Genomic DNA, 15,188 nt, shown 5'->3' on the forward strand with positions numbered 1-15,188 from the left:
GTCTATGAAAATTAGGCCCAAAAATGGAGTAATCACAATAATTTTTTAAGATGCAATAGTTTTTTTTTTAATCTGAAGCATTACAGTTTCATAGGCGTAGATCTTCCAGTTCAGCAACGAGAAAGACATACTTAATGTGAAACTTGGTTTGTCTTCAGTGCAATACCAGTTTTGTCAGTGAAGATGAAAAGAATGAAGATTAAGCACATCTTACTTTATATGAATTTTTTGAAAGTCAAATGGCCAGGCTAGTTCTAGCGTTCCCTTGAGAGTCAAATGAGAGAAAGGCATCTCCAAGCAGCAACTTAACCTATCCTGAGATAGAGACTTAATATATCTAAGTCCATCCTGAGTAATAGAGCACAGGATTAGTATGTGCACAGCTCATAGCAGGTTTAATGTCATAGTAATGTAGGAGTCTACCACAGAAGGAAAATTAATTCAAGAAAATTAAATTAAATTAAACTCAAAAAAAATTAAATAAAACTGCATGGATCCAAAACTAATGCAACATTGCATCTGGGAAAAGAGAACAGCCTGGGCAGGTCACGGCGTGAGACTGCCAGCCTGTCCTACCTGTCCTTGTCACCTGTGCTTTGTAATTTCCCTAACAAACTTTCTCAGGGACATGCTGAGCTGGCGGACCCAGGAGAAGGCTTGAGCAGCCGTTGAGCCCCTGGCAGTGGTGCGGTCTCAGCAGCCAGGCTTGCAGTGGCAGAAGAGGCAGAGGACGCAGCCTCTCTGAGTGGGCTGCTGTGTCACAGAGGAAGACTGTGCACCAGGGCTGTGCAAGGGCCTGGTGGCCCCGCTGAGACAGGGACAGTCGCGGTGGCACCAGAGGTTGTGCCATTGAGGGTTTTGGGCTGATGAACGTTGCATCTCTTTCTGTGCCTGGGGATGAGGGTGATGGCAGGGATCCAGGGAAATCCAGGTGCAGGACAGAAACAAAAAAACCTGCCCTGCACTTGCTCATATGGCTTTCACGGAGGCAAGCTAGCGACTGGGGTGCCAGGCTGTGTCTCTGCTTGGGGTGAAAAACAAGCCAGGGCCAAGCGGCATGCTGTGCTGATACTGCTGCTCTCCTTTCTGCCCCACAAGGCGGCTGGACCGCAAGAGAAAAGGGAACCGTTTAATCTTTGTTCCTCCGTCCTGCTGCTCCGGGCAATCCTGGCCTGGCTGGTTATTATAAGCAATCGATGGAAAGAGAGGATGGGTATTTTTTCCTAAAGTGCTTTGGGAGACTCCTGGCGTGAACAAGGACTGTCTGCCTTCTGCAGCTAGGCTCCTGTGAGTACTTCACGTGTACTTTAAAATATCTCAGTTTCCTGTCAATTATAGTGTCAGTGTATGGAGAGCTTGAGTGTTTTGGTTGCAGTAGTCAAGGGCTCCTTTAACAGAAAGTGGGAATGTCTTACAATGACTGCAATAGGCAACATTTCTAATGCTTCAGGATGTATAAGGCATAATAGATTTGTCCAATAACTTCAAAAAAACGGAGACCATTATAGCTGCACGTTAATCACCAGGGCTCTGTCCTACCTGCAGAAAAACTGCCTCAGATTTCCGTGTGGAAAAATTAGTGCCTCATTAAAGCTAGACAAGTCTGACATTTGCTTTCTGGCTATGGTTTCAGGGGCCCTTTGTCCCTCAAACAAAATATGAAACTGCTCCCGTAGATGTGATAGCAGCAACTGGACTGCGACTTTAGAGGGGTCTTTGACCTTACCAGACAGAGCGTTTGATTCATCCTGCAGATGGTAGAGTACTGCCAGAAATCACTGGGAGATGACCTTAGAAATTATTCCCAGCTCTGATTTTTGTATTCTAATAAAATTCTGGTTGTACAGGTTAAATACCCTGCCCTTATATATTTTATTTTTCTAACCTAATGCCAAAAATAAATGACTTGCTCTTTATTTCTTTTTGCATTGATTTCTCAGTGCTTCAGTGGTTAGATGACATAACCACTATAATTGTTTTAATACATTAGGAGCAAATTATATATTGATGCTCTTTTTTCCATTGACCTTTCTCTATGTAATTTTCATTTTTTGCTTCATGCTGTATCCATGGTGGTATAGCATTTTTAGAGTATTTGATTTTGGGTTAAGGGCTAATCCTGAAAGGTCCTGAGTGCCACTGCCATCTGCTGAACTCAAGGGAAATTTGAGACTACTCAGCACCTTGTAGGATGTGACCAGTATCTTGCCAGATCAGAGATTAATGATAGTGGATTGCGTTTGCTGTTTATACTTAGAGACATCCTGAGATTTTTAGTAAATTGCTAGGGAATTACAGATTATTGAGAAACCTCTGTCTTGAAAAATAGTTACCATTAAATCCTTTTACCATTTCTGTAGAATAAGCAATTTTCTGATTACTAGCTACAACTTGCTGGACATGCATTTGCATTGCTGAAAGGTTTCAGAGGATTGCATAGTATTGCATGTAAAAAAGCTATGTTTGACAGTTTCTGCCTTGGGGCATGATTATAATTTTTCTCATTTTTATGGATAAGAGTAAGAGGGATGACAAAAATGTATCAAGCTTAAGAGCTTTCAGCACTGAGAGGCTGATAAACTTTAAAATGCTTTGCTGTAGCCCTTTTTCTAGTCTATTTTGAACTCAGTAAGTGAATATTTAAAATGGTAAAAAATGACTATTCCCTATAGAACAGTAAGTAATCAGCATCTTTTTTACTGAAGCACAAGCATGTCCTTTTTCTGTTTGTCCAGCTGTAACCCCATCTCACAGGTCTGCTTTCCTGTGATTGTGAGAAAAGCAGGTTTTAACTTTTTCTGGGTAGTTACCATATTGTTAGCCTCATCTGTGAGAATTTTCTTTTAAAAAACTTTCCAGTGTGTGCCTTGAAGTCACAAGGCACATTAGCATTGCTGAGCCCAATTTTTCAGTCATGCGTAGGAAGATATAAACCCCAAAGAATTGTGTTGGTTTGGGGTTTTGTTTGCTTGTTTTGGGGGAGGGTTCTTTTTGTTCTTGTTTTTGTTTTTTTCAAATATTGATCTGGAGGATGAGCCTCACTAAATCTGATAGAAAAGTGGGTGGTTCTGTAAGGTAGGGATAATGCAGCAAATGTAAACGAGAGCAAAGTTTAATATTTGAAGTCGTCAGTGTTTTTTCATTTGAAATTCTGGCCAACCCTGATAGCGAAGCAGATACCAGGAGCTGACCTTATGGTCATCCCACTGTATTCGCCATAATCACAAATAGGAAGTGATGTAACTGAGGAATTTTAGGATTTTTGTATGGTACTGAAAGTACATTTATATTTATGTCATCCAGACTCTGGCTGATGCTAGATATTGACCTATACCCGATCAGATGAGGAACTGCATATCATTTCGCACAGCATAGTAAAGCCTCCTGTTTAATGTACAGCTACCAACAACCACAAACAAAAGAATCGAGTGTCTGAGAATGGGCTGAAGTGCTAATCTATAAATCAGTCTGGTAGCCTCGTCGGTAACGTTGTATGCGGTTCATCTCGTGGTGGATACTGTGAAGCGTAGGTGTGTGTATTGGAGGCAGGAGGGAAGAGATGTTCAGGAGAGAATGCTAAAGGCCAGGAAGACAAGCATCATGTAAGGTGAGATAGGAAACTTTCCAGTTGTGTATCTTAGGAATAAGAAAACAGGAAGGCTGTGATAAAACTACACACTGGTATAAGGTATACGGGAAGTGTTCAGCAACAAACTGCAAAGATGATTAGGGGACTGGAGTGTCTCTCTTATGAGGAAAGGCTGAGAGAGCTGGGCCTGTTTAGCCTGGAGAAGAGAAGAGTGAGAGAGGATCTTGTCAATGTATACAAATATCTAAAGGGAGGGTGTCAAGAGGAAGGAGCTAGATAATTTTCAGTGATGCCCAGCGACAGGACAAGAGGCAACAGGCACAAACTGAAACACAGGCAGTTCCATCTGAATATGAGGAAAAACTTCTTTACTGTGGGGGTGACAGAGCACTGGAACAGGTTGCCCAGAGAGATTGTGGAGGCTCCTTCTCTGGAGATACTCAAAACTCACCTGGACACGATCCTGTGCAACATGCTGTAGGTGACCCTGCTTGAGCAGGGGTGACTGGACTAGATGATCTCCAGAGATCCCTTCCAACCTCAACCCTTCTGTGATTCTGTGAACAATGAAAAGGTAATAAAGTCAAAATCCTGTTCTTCAGAATAGGAATGACTCTCCAGAGCTACTATTACTGAGCTCAGGTAAGGCTCAGAGATAGACTGGACATTTACTTAGATAACAAGTGACCCAACTTTTTAATAGTTATCACACAATTTTTTTTTCCCTGGGGTGAAGCCTGCTATAACAAAGTTTCAGCTAGTTTCTAAGATATAAAGAAGGAGGCCCCATATGGGGAGATTTTCTTACCTAAGACCACTACAGAGTTTCTTGCATCTGTCTCCCTGAAAGATCCCAAGATCCTGTTGGCCAGGATCTAAGGCAGGGTACCAGACTAGATAGACTCTCAGGCTGATCCATGTGTGTCAGTCACAGATTCCTGCCATATCCTCAGTTGACATTGAGGACACAGAGTAGAAGCTACCCATGGTGATGGTGCCTCTTGTGAAAGCAGACACTTTCGCTCCTCCCAGTTCATGCTGCAGAGTCTCCAGAGGTAAATAAGGCTGTATCAAAAAGTTAAAGGGCAGGTTAAGAGCTCTTCCTTATGTCATCTGTGGTTGTGTGACCCTGGCCAAAGCGCCACTTCAGCGTATTTCTTGGTAGCAGAGAAGCACCCAAGGGAGGCTCAGCATGGTGCTTGGGTGTGCAGAATTCAAGCTGGGTCTTGCAATGTGTGCAGGTGGCAGGTACAAACATTTGAAAGGTGTTCTCTTATTTCCTTAACTTTGGTTCAAAATTTGTGGCTGAAAATCAAGTTATTTGGCAAAGAACAGTACTCAAGATGGGATTTTTCTCTGTTTAAAAGTTAGGCTTCTAGTCCTGGACAGTGGAAAAAGATAAACACTTCCAGATGTGCTAGTTGCCCAAGATCTCAAAATCTCCCTCCAGGGATGTCAGCTCTCTCCAGAGTCTAGATGGAGTCTAGATAATGAAATTCCTAATTGGTAGATGATTCAAGTCAAATGAGATGAATCTCACTTTCGCTGTCTTTGAATACCTTTTCATTGCCATTCTGAGCTACTGGTATCTTCAGACTAGGGAAGAAAACTGAGTGAAGATGAGGGTTTGGATGGGTCAGCCACCGTTTTTCTGCAATAAAGAAACATCAGGGAAATGCACAACTTCTGGCCAGCAGGATATTATTGCATAATTGAATAGCTCAGCCAGGTGTCTTTCTAACAATGTTAGGAGGAAAATGTGTGCTGTGATGCAAATCATGTGTAATGTGATATATCTCTTTACCAAAATATCCCCCCAAAATACCAAAGAGGTCTCATGACTGCGTGCATCTCAGGAGTTTGCACTGATATTTGAAAAATTCCCACATAACCCACATCCACACTTTGTGCTGCTGAATTTCCTACACACTGCACAGCAAACACATTATACACAGGATTTACATGTTTCAAGATGAAGAAGATCTTAGGATCTCCTTTTTCAATGTGTTTTTGAGACCGATAGAAACTGAGGAGCTTTTTCCTTGGCTTGGAAAGTAATGAGTTTAGAGAGTAATTATTTTTTAGTTCAGGACATGAGTCTTCGTTGATTTATTCAGTTTAATTGTCACATACTCATTTATGAAGGCCACTACTTATGTAAACAAGTGCTATGTAGGGGCAAGGGCTGCTGAACTGACACTATAAAATTGCATTAAGGGTAGTTTTAACCTAAGAATTAACTGTGAATTCCAGTGGCTTGCTTATTCAAGCAATCTTTTTTTTTTTCTTTTTTTTTTTTTTGCATTCTCCACACAGGTTTAGCCTCCTCCAGCAAATCCTCAGGGAAAGCTGAATACCTACTTTGCATAGAGTGGAAGAAGACTTGCATTCCAGTACTTTATCTAAATTTTCTTATAATCCGATTTAGTGTAGAATACAAGTCTAAAAAACCCTTAGATCTTTTTGTAATTCTTGCACAGCCATTCACAATGGATTTGTACAGTGCAAAGTGGGAGATTTGGGTTCAGAATGATGATAAGTTTTCAAAGAAAACGGATGAGCTGTTGTTCTTTGTAGTTTAACAGATTTCATTATTATTACCGTTACTCCAACTAACAATATGTGGCATAGAGAATCTGCAGATAAAGAAGTACAGACTCTGTACTTGCTGTATATGCCGAGTCGATATGTTTATAGTCCTCTATTCCTTTTACAAACCATGTAATTACATGAAAAAATAAAGTTATGAAAAATAAGGAAAAGGCTAACAGGATTTTAAATATTAGGTTTGAATAGAGGATAGCAAGCAATGGAAAAGAAAAAATAAAATAATGTAGAGTAAGAAGAATAGGATGTGAAAAATTATTCTGTAAAGTCAGATACAAAAGAGAATGGTTCTCATCATCTCAGCCTTCACAGTTGTGGGAGGACTTTTTTGGCGTATTTTTCACCAACATTTTGTTGTTGGTAGACATTGAGAAGCAGCAAAACAAAAACTTTTCAGGACATAACAGGATGATCAGAAAATCAGGACAAGGTGGAATTTATCTTCAGCTTATCCCTTCTTGTGGGTGTAAAGGGACTTAATGATTCTGAGGCCTGGCATTGGGAACAGTTTTATCTGGCTTAGCTGGACTGAATATCTAATATTAGCGATGGAGCAACAGGTGTTTTTTGAATACTGTTTGATCTATTAAACATTCATAATATAAATGTGTGTATAGTTTTGTTGTAGCTCTGGTGGTCTTGAGACACTGGTACCTACACATGCATATTAGTGTAAATATATATATGTATAGGCATGCAAATTGATAGGTGGACAGTTAGAGAGGTATATGTATCTGTAACAGAAATATTTCTCTACATCTTTTCTTTTTTTCCTCATTCTGTGTGATAGCTAAACTGAATTTTTTTTTAATAGAAAACTGTCCTCAGATCTGTTTAATAAAAAGAATTTGACTTTTATTTCATTTGACAAAGACAATTCCCCTTTGACTTAAATCTCTTATGTTTATTTAACAAGCGATTTTAAGTTATGCATATAAGAATGCTCTCCTGATGCCTTGTCCTGCTTTGGTAGCTTATGATAATGTCCAAGTTTGAGAGCAGCTTACAGCTCTTAAACACAGAGATAATGTAAGGTGTACTGCATTGTCCTGATTTGTTAACCGTTTGTTGTGGAAGATTTCTGGCTATCGCTCTATATTAGTTTTTGTTCTCAGGCTCAGTAATTGATACTCTACCTAGTGGAGGGTTTGCAGAAGGGAGAAAAATAAAATTTGTTTTATAATCCCACATGAGAAAGTCATTCTGTGCTCCTACCATTTAAAATTGTGGATATATAAAAAATATGCTTTCACACTGGATCAACATTTGTTGAGTTGCCCTCTCAGAGAGGAAGGGAATGGTCTGGTTAGTGAGTAAAGAGGGCATACCGAAAGCACCAGGGACTCCTCTGGGTCTCAGAAGTCCATGGGAATATACAGTGTGTTGTTTATCCAAATATACGACTTTTCAGTGTCTGTGGGGCTCTGGGCCCCTTCGCAGCCAGAGAAACCGTTGTTGCTGCTGGCTCTCATCACCATACACTGCAATACACTTATGCAATACACTTGCAGCGTGTCTTGCAGATGTATTGCTGATTCCTTCAGTTACAACTTGGCGCAAATGTTCCCTTGGAAATTCATGTGCATCTGAACACCTTATGTCTCTTATATTACCCCATGTATCTTGTATGTCTCATATTGCTCTTTCCATCCCTCACCCATCCTGATTGTACCTTGTAGAAGGACTTGGATATTGCAGAAAGATTGTAAGAGGGGTACTAAAAGCTTCCAGGGAAGTTGGTGCCTGTGCTGCATTATTTCACCTGGAGAAAGGTGGACACACAACCTGTGAGAAATTGTCTCAGCAGAAGCTGGTGTGCATAGATTATTTAATAGCAAATAAGCATAGTGCCTGCTTTTTTATTATTTTTATGCTTACAGTATGATATTGAGAACATTCATTCAGTGTGGTGAGATTGCTGCCTAAGGCTGCCCCCAAAGAGCTGCAAGAGCAGTAGCCCATTGTACTCACGCTGTTTCTGTTGCATGTCTTACTGAAGCTTTAAAAAGCTTGAAATTGTCTTTGAAATGAAATATTCTGTAGCTGCAAGCCAACTGCATACTTTGTAATAATTGCTTAACCAAATAAAGGAAAATTGGGAGGAACAAAGAAAGCTTAGATTGATGGCTAAAAGAAAATGATTAAATAAAAAATTCATAAAGGAGAGAAATTTAAAAAATAGCATCACAGGCTTTTGCACAATGAAAAACATATCTTCCAAGGGTAGTTTTTTTTCTTTTTCAACTGCTAGTGTGCATTTTATTCTCCCTCTTTGCTACAAATACTAGAAAAACCTATTCTGTGAGAAAAATGGGGAACGTGGTCACAGATCTGTGCAGAAATTGGGACATAGTACAATGAAACTTAAAAGTTGAGGTACGTATTTCATTACCTTTCAGAGGGGGATAGGGTATGCTGTAAATAATTAATGATTTCACCAGAATTACCTTTTTTTAACTCTTAAATCAATTGCAACTAAACAGGAAAACCTCAGAAAGATTTCTGTTTGTATTTATGAAACCAGCTTGTACTCATTCTTCATTCACGATTACTGTTTTTAATAGTGATCCTCAGTAAAACAGAACAAATAATTTGCAGTGAATAAATTGTCGTGTTAGCCAGTCTCTCTATTTGTGGGTTAGGACCAATAAATCATTATTTATGGAAATTTGTTGATGTTCAGAAGTATTTGAGAAGTTTGCAGATTTTTTAAATTATGGTGCATCTGAGAAGAAAATACAGAAACTAGTTACAGTGAACAGTAGTACCTCGGGGAAATACATGCAAGTTGGTGCAGATGTTTTAAAATATGAATATTATTGTAACATCCTGTAATGGACATTTAATCTAGCAAAAATGCTTTCATTGCTTACGTGTTAAAGTAATTTAACAGATGAGAGACACTATTAGTGGACCACATGTAACATCCAGACTTTTTATTCAGAACATTCCTTCAGGGTTTACATTTCTAAACAGCTTCAGAGGCAATTTGGAGAGATTTAGCATAAACTGTAGAAATTGTAATTTATGAATTTTTCTTCTTCTAATTTTTCCTCTGTATTAAATGAAAAAAATCTCCCTGTATACATATCTGAGACTTTGAGATAGTATATCTTGGTCTGATAAGGTTGTTAGAAGCCAGAGACTAAACAGATGTACCGCTGAGCGTGCAGAGGGAGGGGGAGATGAATTCTCTGTGCTGGGGAGTGACGTCAGCTGATGGCAGTTGTCATAATTCCATTTAAGTGAGCGGAGCTGTGCTCCTTTAGGCCAGTTAAGAACCTGCTGCCATCCTATTATGCTAAGAACTTAAACAGGAGTCTGGAAGAATATTGCAGAACTGAGCTGGCAAGCATGTTGCCACATTCTGTGTCCATTCACTTATGGATAGGTTAGCACTGAAATGTAAGATGTATGGAGAACTTAAAAATAGTTGTTAGCCATTGTAACAAATCTACCATTTCAATTTGCCATTCACCATTTTTTTAAAAAGTGTATTAATAATATCTATAGTGTAGTTTTTTGTAAAAAAAAAAAAAAAACAACAAAAAAAACCCTAAATTGAAAAGCAAAAAAACGCAAATTGCAACAAACCCAACCTTTTTGTCTTTTTTCCCACCTGAAGACTTTGGGATGCTGGAAGACTTGAAATTAGACATCTGGAAAACAGATCATAGATCTTAAAAATAATTTTTACATCAGAATTTTAGCACCAGTTAGAATAGCAAAGTTGCACTTTTCTGAACAACTGCAGAAGTTCATTCATTGTAAGCATTACAATTTGGTTTCAGCTAGTACTTAATATTTTTGTGAACATCTAGCTACATATTGCTGAAACTCACATCAGCTATAACAAAGCAGAAGGATGTTGTGGAAATAATCTGTTGTAAATGTATTTTTTATTTCATAAGGATCACTGTACAGTCATACAGTTTAGTCAAGAACTAAAATAAGAGATTAGATGTCGTTGCTGACTCCAAGAACAGCCGTTTCCAAATAAAAGTTTGTGAAACCTCAACTAGCTGCATTATATCTTCCCAAAAGCTGTGCAACAGAAGGAATAGATGACCTTTTAGACAGAGAACAAGCTATTCACAGTGTCTTTCACTTACTGAGACAATATATTCTTTTTATACAGAGATAATACCTTCCACAGTTTTAAATAATGTTGATGAAATAGAGAGAATTCTATGGTTTTATTTCTGAGTGCAAGGTTTTAGCTATGCATCTTCAGATCAGGAGTCTTTCTGGAGACCAGCTCTGCTGAATGCATTGATCTAGCTAAAATTATGATGATGATGATGATGTATATTTTTAAGACAATGGAGGTATGTTGGATCCCATGCTGATAGGATGGAATATCATTAGCTATCCATCCATGCGATATCCGTATGATATCTGGCTTTGAATGATATATGGAAGAATTCTTCTCGTCATCCTGCACTGCGACTATGATGTCAGTAACTTACTGGTGTGGTCCAAGGCAGCTTTAACTGGAATTGGCCTAGTTATTGTGAAATTGCAGCCAGAAGCTAATGGGATGCTGTCGGTTGCATGCACACACACCAGCACCAATTTGATTGGGAAGATCACGCACAAATAGTGAGATGATCAGAGTATGGAAGTCAAGGCTCAGCCTTATCTTACTTATGTGAGGTATGATTCAGTCTTTACAGTTGTAAATCACAGCTGAGGAAGAAACGGCTAAAGTACTTTTTGCTCTACAATATGACAGAAGTACTTCTGCTAACCTTCAGGCTCTGTCCATATTCTTTTTCTCACCTGGTAAAACAGCTGGTGCAAAGCTGTTTTCTTGTTAAAGGGAATACAGTATATTTGCTAGAATTCAAAGCAATATGTTACATGGGAACTATTCAATATCTGAGAAAATTTCATCATTTTGCAGAAGAAAAAACAGACATTTTTATTCTGAGGTTAAAAAGACAGATACAAAATTCTCCTGTCTGTTTGCAAAAAGATAAAGATTGTGTTGTTTGGGTAGCAAATGCAAACCTAGATCGCGCATCGCATGTATGAGTAATTTACTAAAATTGCAAGCAAATTTGTTGTTCGGTTTAGAATTAGAAGATAGCTTAGGTTGGAAGGGACCTCTGGAGGCCGCTTGGTCCAACCACTGCTCCAGGCAGGTCCGGTAAGATCAGGTTGCTCAGGGCCTGGTCCAGGCAAACTCTGAATGTATCTGATGTTGGAGATTCTGCAGTCTGTCTGAGCAGCCTGTTCCAGTGGTTGGCCATCTGCACAGGAAAATTTTTACCGTTTTATCCAGACAAATTTTCCCTTGCTGCAGTCTGTGATCGTTGCCCCTTGTCATTTTGCTGCACGCCTCCAGGAAGAGTCTGGCGGAGTCTTACCTTTACCCTGCCGTTAGGTACCTGAAGACCACAATAAGATCCCCCCACCAGGCATCATCTTAGAGCTGAACAAACCCAGTTCTTTTGGTCTCCCTTCATATGACTATTGCATGCTCTAAAGGTTTGGAAAAATCCAGAAAGTAATATGAGATGGGAATGAGCAATGAGAAAGTTATATTGAAGTCAGAATTGACAGTACATTTCTGTTTGAATTGCAGTAGGTAGAAATGTTGTATCAGCAGGTGTCTTCATCCCATTGTTATAACACTGACAAAAAAAAGATGGAGGAATGACAGGAGAAAAAACTTGGTAATGCAATTAAATAAAGCTTAGAGAAAACTTCTTAACACTTATCGTGATGCCTACAACACAGATCAGCTTAAAGATTTACCCCTCTATTATTCTTGCATCTCAAATAATCTCTCTAAAAACATTGCGTTTGCATTTACAGAACAATTTACTGAAGCTGGTGGAAAGGTTGCTTTGCTGGGACTGTGTAGCAGAGCCAGTGGGGATGGTAGTGTTTATGATAAGGACTCTTACTTATTAATTCCTGAACTGTGGCTTGTTTTGCATACATTCCCACTTGTATTTTCTTCGAGCATTGAGGATATGTTTGTTTAATAAGGGTCTGATCTCCTCAGTGACAACATATTGTGAACTGTTACAAGCTTAGTCTCCAAATCAATAATGTATTACAATGACTTGAATTCTGATATTTTTTTCTAGAGTTTCTATTCCTGCCATGCAAACTAACAAGAATAGATACTCTTGTTCTTATCTCATTAATATATTGTACCCTGGGATTTTTTGTCTTCCTCTGCAGAAACTCTCCTGGATGACTTTCTTCTCACATACACAGTCTTCATGACGACTGATGACTTGTGCCAGGCACTTCTGAGGCAATATCCTTTATTAACTGGTGCATACACAGGTGTCACACAATTACACCTAGATCCATATATTTTTAAGCTTTATTATATGAAAAGTAGTAAGTTGCATGTCTGGGAGGATTAGTTTTGCTTTTTGCATATTGTTATTATTGAAATATAAACCGCATGTGACTGTTTTGAGGTTGCATGTGAAAATGGTGAGAAAAGAGAGCTCTTGTCTAATGGTCATTATGGTATGCCTAGAAAATGGACCACCTCTGTGGTTTTTGGCATCGAACCCCCAGAAATGTGTAAATGAATTGGAAAAAAAATCAGGAAAGTGCAATGGGAATGATCAGCATTCTAGAAAATATGATCTACAAAGACAAATTGGAAGAATTAGGATTTTTTTTGCTGAAAAGGGGGAAACCTTAAATGGAACAGTCTTCAGGTACCTGAAAAGGAAGGGAAGAATCTGTTCCCATATTGGGGGCAGATAGGAGAAGAGGCTCTGAGATTAAATTGCTATAAAAAAGTTTCAAGTTAGATACTAGGACATTTTTTTACATTAAGAGAAGTGAAACAGTGGAGTAGACTTTGAAACATGGTAGAACATGATATTAGAGATTTTTAAGGAGAGATGATAAAATATATTCCAAAAATAACTTAAGTATAGTTGATCATCTCTTACATAGGGAGATGGAATAGCTGATCTTTCAAGGTCTCTTCTCTTCTGACTGGAGGTCCAGTTTTCATAAAGTTTTATCATACTTGGATTTTGATTCCAAAAAAAACCTTCCAAAAGTTCCAGTTATATTGTTATCTTGACTTAAGTGGATTGTAGAGGAAAAGATTCACGTTGGAAACATGAAATCTGAATTTGTATATGAGTTCCTCTAATCTGCACATGCCCATAAATATGTGTATATGTTCTCCTATAAAAATAGCATTATACATGTGGAGTTTGCATGGCTGCTGAATCAATAATCAGAAAATTCCTGCTCTGAAGCTGAATGTGCAAAATCAAATCTGTCTCTGAATAAATCTGTATCCATAATTTCAAAACATTAGACATCCCAGTATATTATATGAGGGATATTATGTGATCACATGTCTGAAGACAATTATTATAATGGAAAAATGTAAGAGGTAAAAGGGACTGGTTGAGTTCAGTAGTTTGCCTCCCTTTTTAGAAGTTCTTACTGAATGAGTATATCAAATTAGTATATTTATCTTGCCTCCATGCAACCTCATAATAAACCTGTGTATCATCTGTTAATGTTGTTTCCTCTTCATTCTTAAATAGAAATTGACATCTTTATTCAAGTAAGAAACTTTTGTAGAAAATACATAATATTGTGATGGATTAAATCCCCTTTTTTCCATTCTCAAATATTGTCATGTGCATTAGTGGGAAATTTTATTTCTGTTTTCATAAATACATATGTTTGTGTATGTGCATGCTTACTTCACAAGAATTTTTGAAAGGTGTATTAAAACAGATGCCCAATTCATAGTAACAAAGCAGATCTTATGAATGTTGTTTTCATTTAAAGCTATAAAGATATTTGTGTGTGTATATACTGTGTATATATAAAGCTATATATTTGTGATAACATTTATAAAATAACTCTTAATATCAGGTTAGAACCTATCCACACCAAATATTAATTATTAGAATACCTGTATTTGTGTAATACATTTAAAAATGTGTGAAGAGAAAAATGGGGGATAAGTATTGTACAATTTCTGTTCCTTTTATCCTGAGGAATAGTACCTAACACTAACTCATTTGGAAAAAGAAGATTTTTCATGTATTGCCAATTACTTCCATAAACGATGGACTATTGTTTGAATGAACTTGTACCTGTAAAACAAACTTGTTTTTCCTTTTTTCTTTTCTGAAACATCATCACCAGGGAAGGGACAAGAGCAATGTATAAATTGGGAATCTTTTGTCATTTGGTGTTTCTGCTTTGTGAATAGAGAATGATGGTGGAAATAGATTCTTTTACCTTTTTTTAATAGTGTTATTTCTGCTGATAACATAATTTGTGCAGGGAAAGAGAAACTGACTTCCTCTATTCATTTTTTTTTTATTGTTAATGATGCATTGTCCTCCTTCCTACAGACATTCACGCCTGCATCTGCACGTAGGACAAAGGTTCATTCCCATTTTACAAAAAAGATATGACTCAACATTGTATAATTCCTTTTAGATTGGTTTTCCTTTTATAGACTTGTCTCTTTAATTTATAAAGGAAAAAATCCTGTTGGCACAGAGAATGAACTCATATTTCTGTTACTGAGCATTTCATTCCAAAAAGTTGATGAATCTCCTAAAGCTCCAGACAGGATAAAACATTTAGAACAGAGCAGTGTAGTGAAGCAATCCTCTATTAGCAGGGCAAAAAATGGTTAAAGAGTCTTTTCCATCACTTAATCTGTATATTTCAGTGACAGGATAGCATTTGTTCCTTAACCTACTGTACCTATTGTGCTAAGAACCAGCGAGGTAAAGAAGAGGACTCTGATGTATCCTGTAGGAAACGAAAAGTCTTGCATTTGGTGTCTCAGTGGACTTCTCTCTACAAAGACTGGTTACATGAAGATGAACATTTAAAGCAGTTTTTAAAGGTATCGTAAACCTTCCTGATGCATTTCAGCATTGCTCAGATAGAACATTGTGTCTAGAAAGCCCCAACATTTTCTCTTTGGAATCTTTAATGTAAAGTGATTTATGTCAGT

The 15,188-nt window shown here is 38.0% G+C and overlaps 1 protein-coding gene across 2 annotated transcripts in view; it reads left to right on the forward strand.

Annotated features, from left to right (window-relative positions):
- RAPGEF5 (Rap guanine nucleotide exchange factor 5) overlaps positions 1–15,188 on the forward strand; it is a 171,009-nt gene that overhangs the window by 120,216 nt on the left and 35,605 nt on the right. For both annotated transcript variants that reach the window (XM_064506324.1, XM_064506325.1), the window contains exons 12-13: positions 12,395–12,473; positions 14,933–15,077. In XM_064506324.1, coding sequence (XP_064362394.1) covers positions 12,395–12,473; positions 14,933–15,077 — 224 coding nt within the window. The remainder of the gene's footprint in view (positions 1–12,394; positions 12,474–14,932; positions 15,078–15,188) is intronic.

The sequence above is a fragment of the Dromaius novaehollandiae genome, chromosome 2 (genome assembly GCF_036370855.1).
Source record: "Dromaius novaehollandiae isolate bDroNov1 chromosome 2, bDroNov1.hap1, whole genome shotgun sequence".
Taxonomy (NCBI): Eukaryota; Metazoa; Chordata; class Aves; order Casuariiformes; family Dromaiidae; genus Dromaius; species Dromaius novaehollandiae.